We start from the raw sequence: 13,556 nt of genomic DNA, 5'->3' as shown, positions 1-13,556 counted from the left end.
ATGGCTTAAGTCGAAGCCCCTAACGTAGGAATCCGCCTCAAAGTTGTTTGTTAGTGATGTTTTCTTCCTGAGGCAGGATTTTTAACATATTGCTTTTGTTTAGTGTTTCATAGTGATTATGTGCTTTCTAGTGCAATTTTCCAATTTGTGGACGCGTTCTGAGTGCTGCTTTACTACTGTAAGAAACTAGGCAGTAGTATAAAAGGGGAAAGAGCCTGGCAGAGCTTAGTGAGGGTTGTCTCGTGCTTGCTGACAGAGCGGTTGCGTTTCGGCGTAGTTCTAACGCTTGCTGGGAACGAGCACAAAAATGGCAACTCTCCCGAAGTGACTTTGCAGTGTCCTGTGTGATCCTGAACTTGAGAACGAGGCCTTCTCTGTGCGCTGCGCTCAAGCAACGTCGAGGGACGACCGGTTTCGATTATGAGCATCATCGAGCGACATCCCTCTGGACAGCGGATGCAGTCCCCTGACCATCGGGATCTCCTTCTCCCGGCGGGGCGGTCTGTTACGTTTCGCCTACAACGCGCGGTATAGCCGGCGCGGATGCAACGGACGCCGGGGCTTCGTTCAAAGTGGCGGTCATTTTGGGCCCGCTCATCGCTGCCGCAACGCCTCCCGCCAAGCGCGTCCAGGCAGGTTTCAATGCCACGTGTCGTCGTGTGTGCGTGTGTGTGTGTGTGCATGTTGGTGCCCACGCTTGTCAAAGCGCGGCAGCCGGGGAGAGGAGCTCCCCAACTGGGAGGCGAGGAGGTCTGACCGGCGCCGGCCCGGCGGACGCGCCCGTCACGTCTGTACATGTCCGTGCGTCGCCGTCTTGTGCGACTCATCCCAAGCCGTTCCTTCTTGCCCTCGACTCCGAGGGTATAAAAAGACAGCTGCGCCGGACGCCAAGGAGGGACTTCGATTTCTTCCTTCGAGTAACGTGGTCGCCCTGACCGGCTGCTCTTTTGCGATGCCAGAATAAACAAGTTGTTCTGTTGCCAGTCGACTCATCCTTTGCCGGGACATTCGGATGTTTCCAGCTTTGCCCCAGGCCGCCAGGCCAACGCTACCCTTGGGGCTTGCAACCCATTTGCAACATTGCTCAATACGAAGGTCTGTGCTGCGGACAGCGGCGATGACGAAGGCACAAAAATGAGGAGAGACATAAGGCTCTAAGAACACGTTTGTATTTGAGGAAGGGATTAGTTGATTATGAAGAGACCGTCGCTGTGGCTCAGGGGTTATAGCGCTCGGCTGCTGACCCGAAAGACGCAGGTTCCATCACGGCTGCTGTGGTCGAATTTCGATGGAGGCGAAATTCTAGAGGCCCGTGTACTGTGCGATGACAGTGCACGTTAAAGAACCCAGGTGGTCGATAATTTCGGAGCCCTTCACTGCGGCGTCCCTCATAGGCTGAGTGGCTTTGGGACGTTAAACCCCATAAACCATAAGCCATGATTATGAAGAGGTGAGAAGTGCACGAAGTAACTAATGGTGACAAGGAAGGAGCACCGACAACTCAAGCACCAGACCCCGTGCATAGGTGATTAGCGATGACGAAGAAGCGCGGCTTAAGCCAGATCCTATGTCATATCCCAATACAGATCCCAGAATATATGCCAATTTTTCTTGCCGAATCTCTCGCTATTCAGTTGGCCTTTCAAAAAACTTACCCGCTATATTTCTCATGTAAGCCTTCTCTCGCACTGCCTTTCAGTCTTGGCAGCAATTCAAAGCAACAGGACTAGTCTCTTGTACCGTTCCCTAATGTTCTTTGTGCCCTTTCTTGTGCAAGAAGTGCACTGTCAGTGGTTTCCAGTGTACTTCGGCATTATTTCAAATTCGATGGTCGATTTCTTAGCAAAATAAAGCATTCATATGCCTGTTTTTCACGTTGTTCTAAACCTTACCTTGCTGACTGTCACGTTTTGAAGATTACCAGCTACACAACCTGAGCCTTGAGCCCATCCTTGCTACAACAGATTAAGAACTCTTAAAATTGCCATGAAACTTTTTTTCATCTGTTTCAAGGCATTGTGAGCTTTCCATGACGCTATCGCACTGCAGGATTCCTCGTCTTAATCATTTTGTGGTTCTGTGTCCACGCCGTCGGATTTTTGTGCATCATGCAGGGACGTGGAATTCTTATATCATTTCATCCTTTCCTGCTGGCGCTTAATACGGCAGAGAGTTAAGTATTTGCAAATTCTCCTCGCTCGATTATTACTGCCAGTTACTATTCCCGTCATTCTCTCCTTCGCTGCCACCGTCAAAGGCTTTCCCTCAAGGTGGGGTGCGAACTTCTTCACAGTTATGTTATTGAGACTTCGAGATTTTTGTGTTCACACTTCTTTTCCTTTTGCTTTTCTCTCAAAGCTTATTTATTGTAATTATTTGTAAGTTATTCGTTTTAACCGTGAACTCTTTGTTTCTTCAATTTTATTCCCATTCACGTAAACATCTCTCAAAAATATTTATTCGCTTTCATAGTTTCTGCCACTTTTATTTGTGAACTGTTTGAGAAAAGTCTAGATGAACTTTCCACATTTTTTTAAATCGTCATCATATACGACAATCCCCCACTGTGGGTCTGTGTTAATGCTGCAGAGGCAGCAAGAACAACTTGGTCTTCATCATGTTAACTAGAGTGCTTGTGGGGGACGGCACCGACGGTAGTGCACTGAGCAACGTCGATGGCACTCTAACCCTCCGCAAAAAAATTGACGAAAGGAAGATGGGGAATTAAGCCTAATTTAAGGGCGGTGAAACGTTCATGGGTATACGATTTGTTTTGACCAAGCTTCTAAACATAGGATGCTTACGTCGTCGTCGTCTCTTATGTTCATGCTGGATAACTCGTGCACACTACAGATTAGCGGGGAAAAAACTAGCAAGGATTCAACAACATGTAAATATGCGGGTGTACCTCGTTAGGAAAAAAGGTACAATACACAGACAAAGACGATTGCCAGCTCTATTTACATGTCATGTTAAGACAGAAAATATATTAATAAAACTTCAGCTAAGCAAAGTGAAAAAATAATCACGTATATCTTAATACAGAAATCAAAGGAAGTATGACAGTCACCGTATCAGAGCGCCACTATTTTCACGCGGGCTGCTCTTTTCCCCAAATATGCCTTTACTCAGCAGTTTATTTGATAATTCTGGAACAGCAAAGCGCATCATCGAGCGTCCGTATTGCAGCAGTCGCCTCATCTGTGCCTGTATGAATTCAGTAACACTAACGGGCAGTGTACAGAGATCTTCCGGACTGTTCTCATTCAGAGCTGAAGCTTGCGTGAATGAAATGACAGTAAAACATAACAAGAGGTCTCGAATAAAAAATCTGCTGATGAGCCTCTTAAACATCTTGGATTGCGCACAAATCGAATAAGGACATGCTCATGCTCAAGGCGCGCACAATACTGCCACGGAACACGACCGCCAAGTAAAAATTATTGAGTATTAAAAAACTCCAATTTTTCCCTAATAAGAAGCTCCGTAGTCAGTTATTGGCCGTTGGGCTACCAAGCTCTAGAGCTGAAAAACATTTTCTACTCTTATTCCTGGTCGTCAGAGCCGCATCAACATGAGCAAGTGACAGCTCGCATTGAGAAGGCGCAAGTTTGGAAAGCATTACATTATGGGGTCTATGGAAAATGAGTTAGTCAGCAGAGACTACACATTTAAAAAAATGGGAAAGATTCACTTAGCAAGAGTTCCGTGCATTTGGGCCATCGTTTCGTTTGATGCTGCCTCTCACATTACCCCACAAGAGCTCCTCCGTTCAGGAGTATGAGATATTAGTCAAGTCAGCTGAAAAGCTGCGACCAGCAGTGGGCCATTCCGGTGGTTGGTAGTTGAAACGCCCGGGGAGTTTCAATTACGACACGAGTCATACATTTTCAGCGCCGACAGAGACTTTTCGCTTAGGAACACCTTACAGAGTACTGCAAGAACTAAGCCCGGATACGATGGCACAAAAGCGAGAAGAATTTTCGTGGTTTCAGGCTTAAAAATGCAATGAAGCATACAGTCCTTCAGACTTTCGCAGAGATTTTCTACCTTCAAACAGAGAATCAGTGCAAATCAAGACCGACGTACTTGCACCTATTCCCTCTTTTGCTTGTTCTTTGGTGAGTGAGATGCTGGGAATCCCTTAACTTGGCCTCAAATGGCATCTTACCCTTTTATTTTTTAAACGCCTTCCATTACGATGAAAAAATCACCTTCAATGTCTTACGACAAGCGTTCAGCACATTCGTTCTGCAAGGCCGTCACTCTGGACTGAAACCGATGCGAGCTCTAGAAAGAGGTAGTTTTCGCGAGGTCGTCCACAGCCCAAGAGTAGAACTATCACCGTCCTCAGCATTCGCTCTCTGTGCGACATTAATAACGCGACAAAGTTCATTTGCCATCTAGGAGTTTTAATGTGTGTACCAACGGCTGCTTGGTGCTTCCTTGAATCTCCGCCTTATTAGGTTGGCACCGACGTTCACCTTTTCTTTGCTCTATTTTTTTTGCACGTAGCTTTTTTTCAATACGTATTTATTATTTTTCACTTTGGCTGAAGAAGTTTGAACCCTCAGTTTTCAAGGCATTCATTTATTAGCTGCTTGCATATATGTGCTGCTCGTGTCCTGTTATCTAGATTTTACCCAGTTCCTAGCACATTGAGCAATGAGCGTAAATTCCCTTAGTTCAGATGAATAGATATGCAAAACAAACTCGGTCGTTGAGTAGGCCAACCAGGGACGTGGGTTAAAATACCATTGAAAGTAAACTGCACTTGTCCCTCCACTTGATGTATGTATTCTGAGCCGTCATTTCGAAGCGCCAAACACGGACATATTAAGTCGGGCTGAAGACAAATAGCACTTGTATGCAAAAACGTTGCTTCACTTAAAACTAGGAATATACTTACACACGAGTCGGAATGTACAAGTTGCAGTCCATTTAAAATGTCGTGTGTGGGCGACTGTTTCGCGGACTATTCCAGCCATGCTGATTCGAAGCTTATAGCACCAAATATGTGTGAATGAGTAGAGTACCGCGTTGCCCAATGTTGAGAAATTAAGATCCATGCAGGATTTTGGGTGGAGCTTCTACTATTCTGGGCTATGGTCAAAATACTGCGTGTTCTTTTAATGTAAAAAAAAAAATTCGCGCGACCTCTAATACATCGCAGCTTGATTTATCCGCGAGGCAATTCCTATATCTAGAAGGGGAAAAAACATTGCATATTTGAAAGACGCCAACTGCTGCAGAGCATCTGACCTGCCTGTTTGTGCAAACTCTGTTGGAAAAAAAAATGAAAATAAAAATTGGTGTTTGGGGAAAGGAAATGGCGCACTGTCTCATATATCGGCGGACACTTGAACCGCGCCGTATGGGACTGAAAGAAGAAAGGCAGAAAGAGGTACCGTAGTGGAGGGCTCCGAGATAATTTCGATGACCTGGATACCTTTAATGTGCACTGACATCGCACTGGGATGGCCGAGTGGTTGAGCATCCGCCTCGCATGTGGGAGGTGCGGCGTTCGATCTCCAGTGCCGCCTTGTACCCACCGGACATACAATGGGTACAAGCTTTCCCCTGGTCTGGTGCTCGGCTTATTTAGGTTGAAGTGCTTAGAAAATGGGTCTTTGTAATGCACTGTAATGATCCCCAGGTGGTCGAAATTGCTCTTTCCAAGGTTAAATTGGCGACATAAGCTTTTGTGTATACAAACATTTTATTTGTTTTTTAACCGTGCCTTATATATAGCTGCAGATGCGAGGCGAGGTATTAATCATTCAAATTATCAACGCCTCCCTGGTCGTGGACGCAGTCGGCGTGGTGGGCGTGGGGGCGGCCGCGGAGGTCGTTCCCCACCATTACCTCGGGGCGGTACAAATGGAGGATTCGGCGGTCCAGGGAACGGACTTCCAGCTCGCGCCATTAAAACTAGAGTTTCCGCACGTGTATTGGATGTTGATGGTGCTTCCGCTGACATAAGCGGCGATGTGCACGGCTTGAAAGAGCAAAACGAAAGTCTCACTGTATTCCACAAAGAAAGCATGAAGAACACACTTCGTTTCTTTACATTAAACGTCGCAAAAAAGAAAAACATTCCTGCAGCACATGTCAAAACTGCAGAAAGCAAGCATAATTCATGAGTATTGGGTAAAGTTTGTTGCACAAATTTTTATATTCGAGCAGATAATTGTCAACGTTTTTGCAAGACAGTACCAAAAGACGCAATAATAATTTACAAAACCTGAAATAAGTGAAAATGGATAAACAAACATGGGGGTTTATTAAATAACCGCCTCTACTCGTCAAACAGTAGTGGTTTGACGTAAACCATCGTGTTCGCCTACAACATATCAAATAATAAGGTAAAGCGCATCAGTTCCCTCGAAATTTACATTATCAATCTTTGTTATACTTTGGCTTCTTCCCATCACATTGCAAAGAGGGTGCTAGACCTTTAGCCCTTGCATGAGGAAAGGTAGATTCAGCGTAGTTGGCAAAAAGTTTCTTTTTAATCTAGCAAACTCATCCTTCCAGGCGACCCAGGAGCACTTCCTTTAAAATTAAACCGCATTTAAGGGATCGATGCTCTAATAAAAATAAGGCTCAATGAATAATGAGAACTGCTCTCTCTCTCTCTCTCTCTTAAAATAATTGCACGCAGCAGGTTATGATATAAAGAAAATGATTTTTGAAAACAGTCTCAGAACTAAGGTACACCTCACCAAAGGTTCTCAGATCCAGTTTGGACTTATACACTGATATTTCCTGGGAATATTTTTTCCTGCCGGCTACCTGCACATGCATAGCTTAGTAGTTTCCTTGATTCAATGCATTATTCCATAAGCTGAGTCCAACTTTGCCTCAACAGAGAATGGCCGAAGCCTTCATAGCAAGAAAAACTAATAGACAAAAAAAACTGCTCTCCGCCCAAATAGTAACGACAGGTTATGACCCTCCAACGGACCAAGCTAGAAAAAGTACCCTTTCAGCGGTTGCGTTTGCTAATGACGTTGATAAAAAGCCGTTATTGAAGTAAACGATATTGGTCGCATCCAGAATCTTGAAAATATAAGAATTGGATAGGAGTCTGCGCATATGGACCGCCATAACAAGCGCTCACAAAAATACTTTATCAATAAATTCTATTCCTCCTCCTCCAACCTTACCTGCTTCACTATAGTTGCAGAAACAGTAGGCGACCAAGAAACTATTATGCTGCAGCCAATGAACTTTGTGGTTGCTTTGTCCGCTTCTCGAGTTACCTTATCTGTGTTTGTCTTAAGTAAACATGCTGCCCCGTCACTGACAATAAATTTATCATATTTGCAAGATGGATCGGTTTTCTATCCTTCAGTCCAAGGGGGCACATGTGAGTATAATTCTTTTCGCGCGGTGCTTTCATTTCAGACGTGCTCCATCTACAAAACTTCTTACGTCAAGTGCATACTTGTTTAATACACATAATTGATATACGATCACTGTGCATTTGGAGGCACGCTCAGATCATTCGTAGCTGATTGCTTCACCTCAAAAAATGAAATAAACTCATAGTTACAACAGTGTTCCCTGAAGCTATCTTAGACAACCGAATAAAGAGTGTCACTCGTAGTGTATGAGATCAAACTTATAAAAAATCTTTTATAAAATCAAACTACACAGTTTTCTCACAGTCGTATTATGACAAACACTGAAAAAGCTCGAAAATAAAATACATTGGGAACAAATACTACAATCACACCTGGTGTGCAAGAAGAATGCAAATCTATTCCCGAACCACCAATGTAAACGTCGGTTCTCCTATTTCAAACTAAGTCGAGCATCTTCTGAGATAAAGTTGTATCTTCTAAAGCTTGTCTAGTGCCAACATATTATGTGGAGCATAATATAGATACAGTTAACAACTGGAGCTCAATTATACTTTTTATATCTAAGACGTGTGTGGAGATCACTCGTACGTGTCTATTAGTGAATATTCATCAAACTAATGATTCAAAATCATTCCTCTATATTCGAATAAAAAACATAAACATGGCTCAAAGTTTTTTTACAGAATAAAGCGGCGTGACCAGCTTTACGAACAAACAAGTATGCACTCTAATTCACAGATATCTAGGTACCGCCTGCCCTCAGGTTTCTATGGTCCTGTGCACGCTGTCTCTTTATAAACATTTATTTTTCGCACCAACTTCCTCTCAACATTTGCATCTGCTCAATATTTCGTTAATAAAATTGAGCTGCACCTGCTAATTATTTTTTACTATTAGGACCAGATGCCTTTCCTTTATCTTCCCATTCCAGGCAGGAACAGAGATAAATGATTACCGGATCCGGGCACTCTTCGCCATTTGCGTGTTGAGGACTCCAGACGCAATTTCTGAAATGTGAAAAGCAAAAGAGTTTTTAGTTCAAGGCAGTTCTGTCTAGAATATGAAAACGAGGAAATAATGCAGAAAACTCGAGTGCAATAAGAACCAGTTTTCTCGAAAAAAAAAATCCTTCAGCTGGCTTAACTTTCCTTTGATATGTGTGTAATGATGCCTAGTGACTCGGAATATCAGCATCCTTGAACTAATTGGGTAAAAATTTAAGGACCACATTATAGAATCTATTATTGTGCTAAAAGAAAAATATTGAAAAATACTTTGGTTGAATTTTGTTTCAAAATTCTTTATAAATATATAACGTTTTATTAGAGAATTCGATTTCATTTCGGACTTGAATTCGGACCAGTCCAAAAAAAATTGGACCTGATTTGGAAATTTGAGCATTGTCGACGACCCCCTGTGGTTATGGCGTTGTAAATATTGAAGCGCAAAGCTTAACTACGCTACCTCGTAACCATTTCGTGGTGCTTGCTGTTTTGACCTTCAAGTGAGCTAGAGGTCAACCCCTTATGGAGCTGTTCGGGTGTCCACCGATATATGTGAAGCAGTTACTACACCACTTCCTTTCTTCAAAACATATTTAAAAAAAACTGATCTTCAGTTTTCATTGGAAACAAAGCAGAGGCGCATAACTGGCCCCTGGAACTTTGGACACCTCAATCATGCTTTAAGCTACGTGGCGGTAGTGACAGATGTGCACTGCATGCGTCGGCACCGAAAACGTTGTAGCGGGAAACGGGGCACTGAAGCTATGACCGTCGAAGTCTTTGAGTTCATTGGCGTTTGCGGTAACAACGCTGTAAACTCCGATCATTTTGAGAAAAAGAAGGCGCATAACTGAATCCCTGGGGCAGTGGCCACCTCAATCGCGCTTCGAGGTACGTGGCGGTGGGGAGAGAGAGATGTGGGCTGCGGGCATTAGCACTGACAAAGTTGTTGCAGACACGCGGCTCTGCAGTAAAAAGCCGCAGCGTTCACTGGGTGACCAACCTCTCGCGATCATCCATTAATTTAGCCGTCACCTGGCAGGGTGGGCGCGTTGCCTATCCAGTGCGCGGAACACACTCAACGTTAGAGGCCAAGCCGCGTCTATTTACCCCACACACCACAGCTTTCACTCTCTAACCAGGTTTACCACTACTTGAACCGCAGCTATTTCTTTTCATTACAAGGCAATTAGCAGCGAAATTAATTACTACATTTACAAGCACCCTCACAACAAAATGTGGGGGATCACTCTCTAGGCCTTCTTTCGAGAGATTATAACAATTGCTACATTTCATGAGCTCGAAATGACAATTATCGCCGAAAAATTGCAGCGCAGGGAACGTTCCTCCGAATGTCTTTTTTTTCTAGCAAGATAATGAGCTTCCGGCCGCCAATTTAATTTCGTTGATGCAGTCATTTCGGTCAATTCTTGAGAAGTATGCTTTTGGATGAACACTTTCCAAAAAATTCCGCTCAGTGTTCTTGATCATGTGTCATAATATAAAATGAAAGTTTTTTTCACACTCTAGTCATCTGCGCATTAGAGCTATCGATCTGGTTCTATCTTTTTACTTCCCAATTCTCATCACATGAAGAAATAAACTCTCCGGTGGTTTATTCTCAAAGCGCTTGTAATTTCAAATTACTGCCCATGATCGGCAGATAATCACTGGTGAGCACATTTTGGACATGTACTTTTTTTCATACTATTAGCACCACTAATTCACCACTGAGGAAAAAGTAATCCCACCGCTCAGGTTACTTTTGCTCTTGCGATGGTGTATCTTCAAAGTACCATTCCCTATGTTTTTCCCTATTTCAGACATGCAATCAGAGTAGTGGTTTTTATTGGGCAATTTCTCTGAAGTGCGACATACACTTTAAATCACCGCCTTCCTTCGGACTGCGCAGGCAGCCACCTTAGCGTCTTGACGCAGTTCTGTAATGCGTTCTCTACCGAAAGCTGGACTATGTTCACCACGTATCCAGCTATATAATTATTGGAGAGTTTGCGAGCTTCTGGTTTTTTTTTTCTCTTCGTGGTGAACTGGCTAAGTTCTGGGGGAGTGGTGGGGAAGCTACAGAACTAAGATAATAAAAGTCTTCACCTATATAACCTTTCGTGATTGGTACGGATTATCACTAGAAAAGAAAATCGACATTGAGAAAAGTCACTCTCTGGCTTCTTGAGACCATTCAGAGCAATTCCAAATTTCCTTGGCTCTCAGCGTAAGACAGGGTGAAACGGTTTGTTGCCCCTTGTAATTATGAAATTCGTCTTCTAATCAGCTCTGCAAAAATATTATGAACATGCTTTCGTAGGGCATTTATTTTCTTTTCGATTGTACTTTCGCTGCAACAGGGAAATGAAGTAGTCTTAGCCAGGCACCTCGGACAAACATAAGCGAAATGAGTTTCGGTGCAGTTTCATGCCTAGTGCTGAGCGCAATGCAGATCTCAAATTATGCTTAAACTAGCACCTCAGTCCTTCTTGGCAGCTGAGTACTCACAGTAAGAGCAGAGCGAGCAGAATGCGCAGCATCCAGAATGCGACAGCTTCCATCTGTGCCAAGCGACGGTGTCCTGAGGGATCCCTGGCTGTGGAAGCGAAAGTCGTGTGTCTTATATACACCGAAGACATGCGTTTGGTCAACTGCAGATACGCCAAGTAGAAAATGATTCATTTGTTCCTCTTCGGAAACTGACACCCACAATAGCAATGCTAATACTTAAAAATGCATGAAAGACGGGAAAAAAAAAAGACAAAACAAGCGCTTCAGCAGAATAAGTATGAGCCTTCCCCAACAGGCCCAGTTCGCCACACTTGTGCACTAACGTTGTAATTAGAGACCTCCGGTGATTTAAAGTTCAGGAATTGAGCATTATGTTATTGTGTTAGTTGTGCATTATTCGCTACTTTTGTACAATATTTTTCTTTAATTTATAATTATCGTAGTCCACATTTTATCAGCTTGTGATGCGTTAGCGCAGTGATATATTAGGACCAATGAATTAATTTATTCTTCGTTTAATTTCTTATCCCAAGCTACACTTGGACCTCATCGTATTAGGCGGCCAATCCGAAACGAAGATTAAAATCCACAGAAGAAGCTTAGTGTAGAGGACTTAGTTGAAAACAATGGCTCGAGTCTTTCTTATTCTTTCAAAAAGAATAAACATCGAAAATGTTTGATGTTCTTTAAAGTAAATTCATAATTATATTGCAGGTAGCTTTACGAGCACCTAGTTTTATCTCCGCGTTTCTTTACCTGCGCATTCTAACTATGTCTCAGCGAACACGACTGAAATCGTAGATCACGTGCCTCCTAACTCCCCTGCTCAGCCGCTTTAAACAAAACATTTGTGGCGCAATATTTTAGAGAGGCGCGGAAAAATGCGAACCCTAATGGGACGGGTGCGCCTTCCGACTTAAGGCTCATTTTCACCGATCCATTCAATGCATGATCTCTCCTCTACTTTGTTTCCTTCTCTCTGCCTTCCGCCCATTAAATGACTATGCGCTGATATTTATATTTACCAGAGTAAACGTTACGCTATGCGCAGGTCCTGCACAATCAGCAATCTTGTCGACATCGTGTAAGAAAGAGGGGCCTACAGGCGTTTGCGTTTACGATACTGAACGCTTGGTGCACAAAGTGTTAGGAAGCAGTCTCTGTCGCTAACTGGGTCCGTGCTCTTCCAGGTGTTTCCTTACGCGAAAGGATATTTTTCTGCCTCTGAAATACAGGGTTGTCGAAGCTATGCTCCTGCTACTTACGTTCAATCTGTATATGTATTCGTTGTCATCTAGTTGAACTTTAATTCAGATTAATGAAGAAGTTCACTGGTGATCCGGAAGAACGAAAAAGGGATAGCCCTCTTTGGGGCCGCTTTGTTTCCAGTGCATGTATTTTTTTAATCATTAGCCAAATACTTTAATCGGAACATTTCTTCTCACTTTCCCGCCACCTTTTTGGCACGCACTTCAAAGACAGTCGATATGGTGCTACCCTTCAACTTATGTAATGCATTTCTGCTTTAACACTTTCACACAATTCTCCTTCCTCAACAGAATGACGCTAGTCGCCCCGCTAGTCCTAAAGATATAAAACTGCCAGGTGAAGCGGGCGTTCCCGCTTTGGTCTCAAAATATTGTAGTGACAAATACATGAGGCTTCAACAGACCATAACTAGATTACTGGCACTTTCTCTGTAGGGGTAATATTTAGCCAACATATGATATAGCCTTGTTGAAAACTTCTGACCAATCGAAGTTCTTCGAAATATACAAAGCGACTACATCTCAAAGCGTAATCAAATATGCAGTCTGAGAAACCTACAGTGATGAATACGATGTTTGAGAAACTAAGGAGTCCTGCAAGCACATAAGACGTTAAGGAGCGAATCATGGCGGAATGTCTGTTTTTATTGTTGAAATTGCTTTCAGAAAAATCAATCGGTATCTGTGCTTTTGAAAACTTTCGACTTGTGCCTTATCGTAATTGTGCTTTGCTTTCACTCCCCGAAGAGGGCAACGAGGAAGAAAGCCCCAATCACATTCCTTCACTCCACGGTCTTGTATACGTTTTCATACTGTGTCCTTGTCCTTCTATTGCACGAGATACAAAGCATAGTAGTAAACAAAGTATCCGTAGGTTTTAATGCGCCTGAGCCTAACTGTACAATGTCCCCCTTTTTGCGTTTTGGTGCGTGCTATTGGAAAGCGCAGTGGTCAATACAAAAGCATATCTGGTGTTTCTGAACTTAGGAAAACACTTCGCATAAATTTAGGCCTTTTTTATAGCAGATACGTGAAGTTTTTGCGCTTGAAAGCAGGTCCTTTGACCTGTACACTTTCCTTCCTGCCACCCTCCCAATAAGGAACACCGCTTCGAATATAGGCTGATTACTACTTAACGCAGTCAAAAGTGCTGCAAAAGCGCGGCCGTGCGCACTTGGTGCAAGCGCTTCCTGTGAGAAATTGTGCTAAAATCCTGGGATCTCTAATATTAGGAAGAGAAAGTCGCACTGTCCTAAATCAAAATTTTGTTGCATGAACCACAAGCATAAAGCGTTTAGCCAAGAAATTTCTGGGAGTTTTTCTCTCGAGGCATACCTCTGTTTCGAATATATTTAGCTGAAGGAACAAGACAACGCATCTAATAGGTCCAGAAAATGAGA

At 43.3% G+C, this 13,556-nt stretch overlaps 1 protein-coding gene across 1 annotated transcript; it reads right to left on the bottom strand.

Annotated features, from left to right (window-relative positions):
- Positions 1 to 5,709: 5,709 nt before the first annotated feature.
- LOC144111087 (uncharacterized) lies at positions 5,710 to 11,016 on the bottom strand. Its single transcript, XM_077644228.1, has 3 exons — positions 10,886 to 11,016; positions 8,326 to 8,377; positions 5,710 to 5,998 (listed from the first exon to the last, which is right to left on the bottom strand). Exons 1-3 carry the CDS (start codon positions 11,014 to 11,016, stop codon positions 5,789 to 5,791), a joined length of 393 nt encoding a protein of 130 aa, XP_077500354.1. The 3' UTR covers positions 5,710 to 5,788.
- Between the last annotated feature and the right edge of the window lie 2,540 nt (positions 11,017 to 13,556).

The sequence above is a fragment of the Amblyomma americanum genome, chromosome 11 (genome assembly GCF_052857255.1).
Source record: "Amblyomma americanum isolate KBUSLIRL-KWMA chromosome 11, ASM5285725v1, whole genome shotgun sequence".
In the NCBI taxonomy this organism is placed as follows: domain Eukaryota; kingdom Metazoa; phylum Arthropoda; class Arachnida; order Ixodida; family Ixodidae; genus Amblyomma; species Amblyomma americanum.
Note: the sequence above shows the minus strand (reverse complement) of the source record. Positions and strands in the feature narration are given on the sequence as shown.

Bases quoted from the DNA above. Each gene is read 5' to 3' on its own strand.
- LOC144111087 (XM_077644228.1), bottom strand. From the start codon at position 11,016: ATGTCTTCGGTGTATATAAGACACACGACTTTCGCTTCCACAGCCAGG. The intron at 8,378-10,885 runs GTGAGTACTCAG...TTCACATTTCAG, and splicing joins CTGCTCGCTCTGCTCTTACT to AAATTGCGTCTGGAGTCCTC. The intron at 5,999-8,325 runs GTAATCATTTAT...TGCTCTTTCAAG, and splicing joins GCGAAGAGTGCCCGGATCCG to CCGTGCACATCGCCGCTTAT.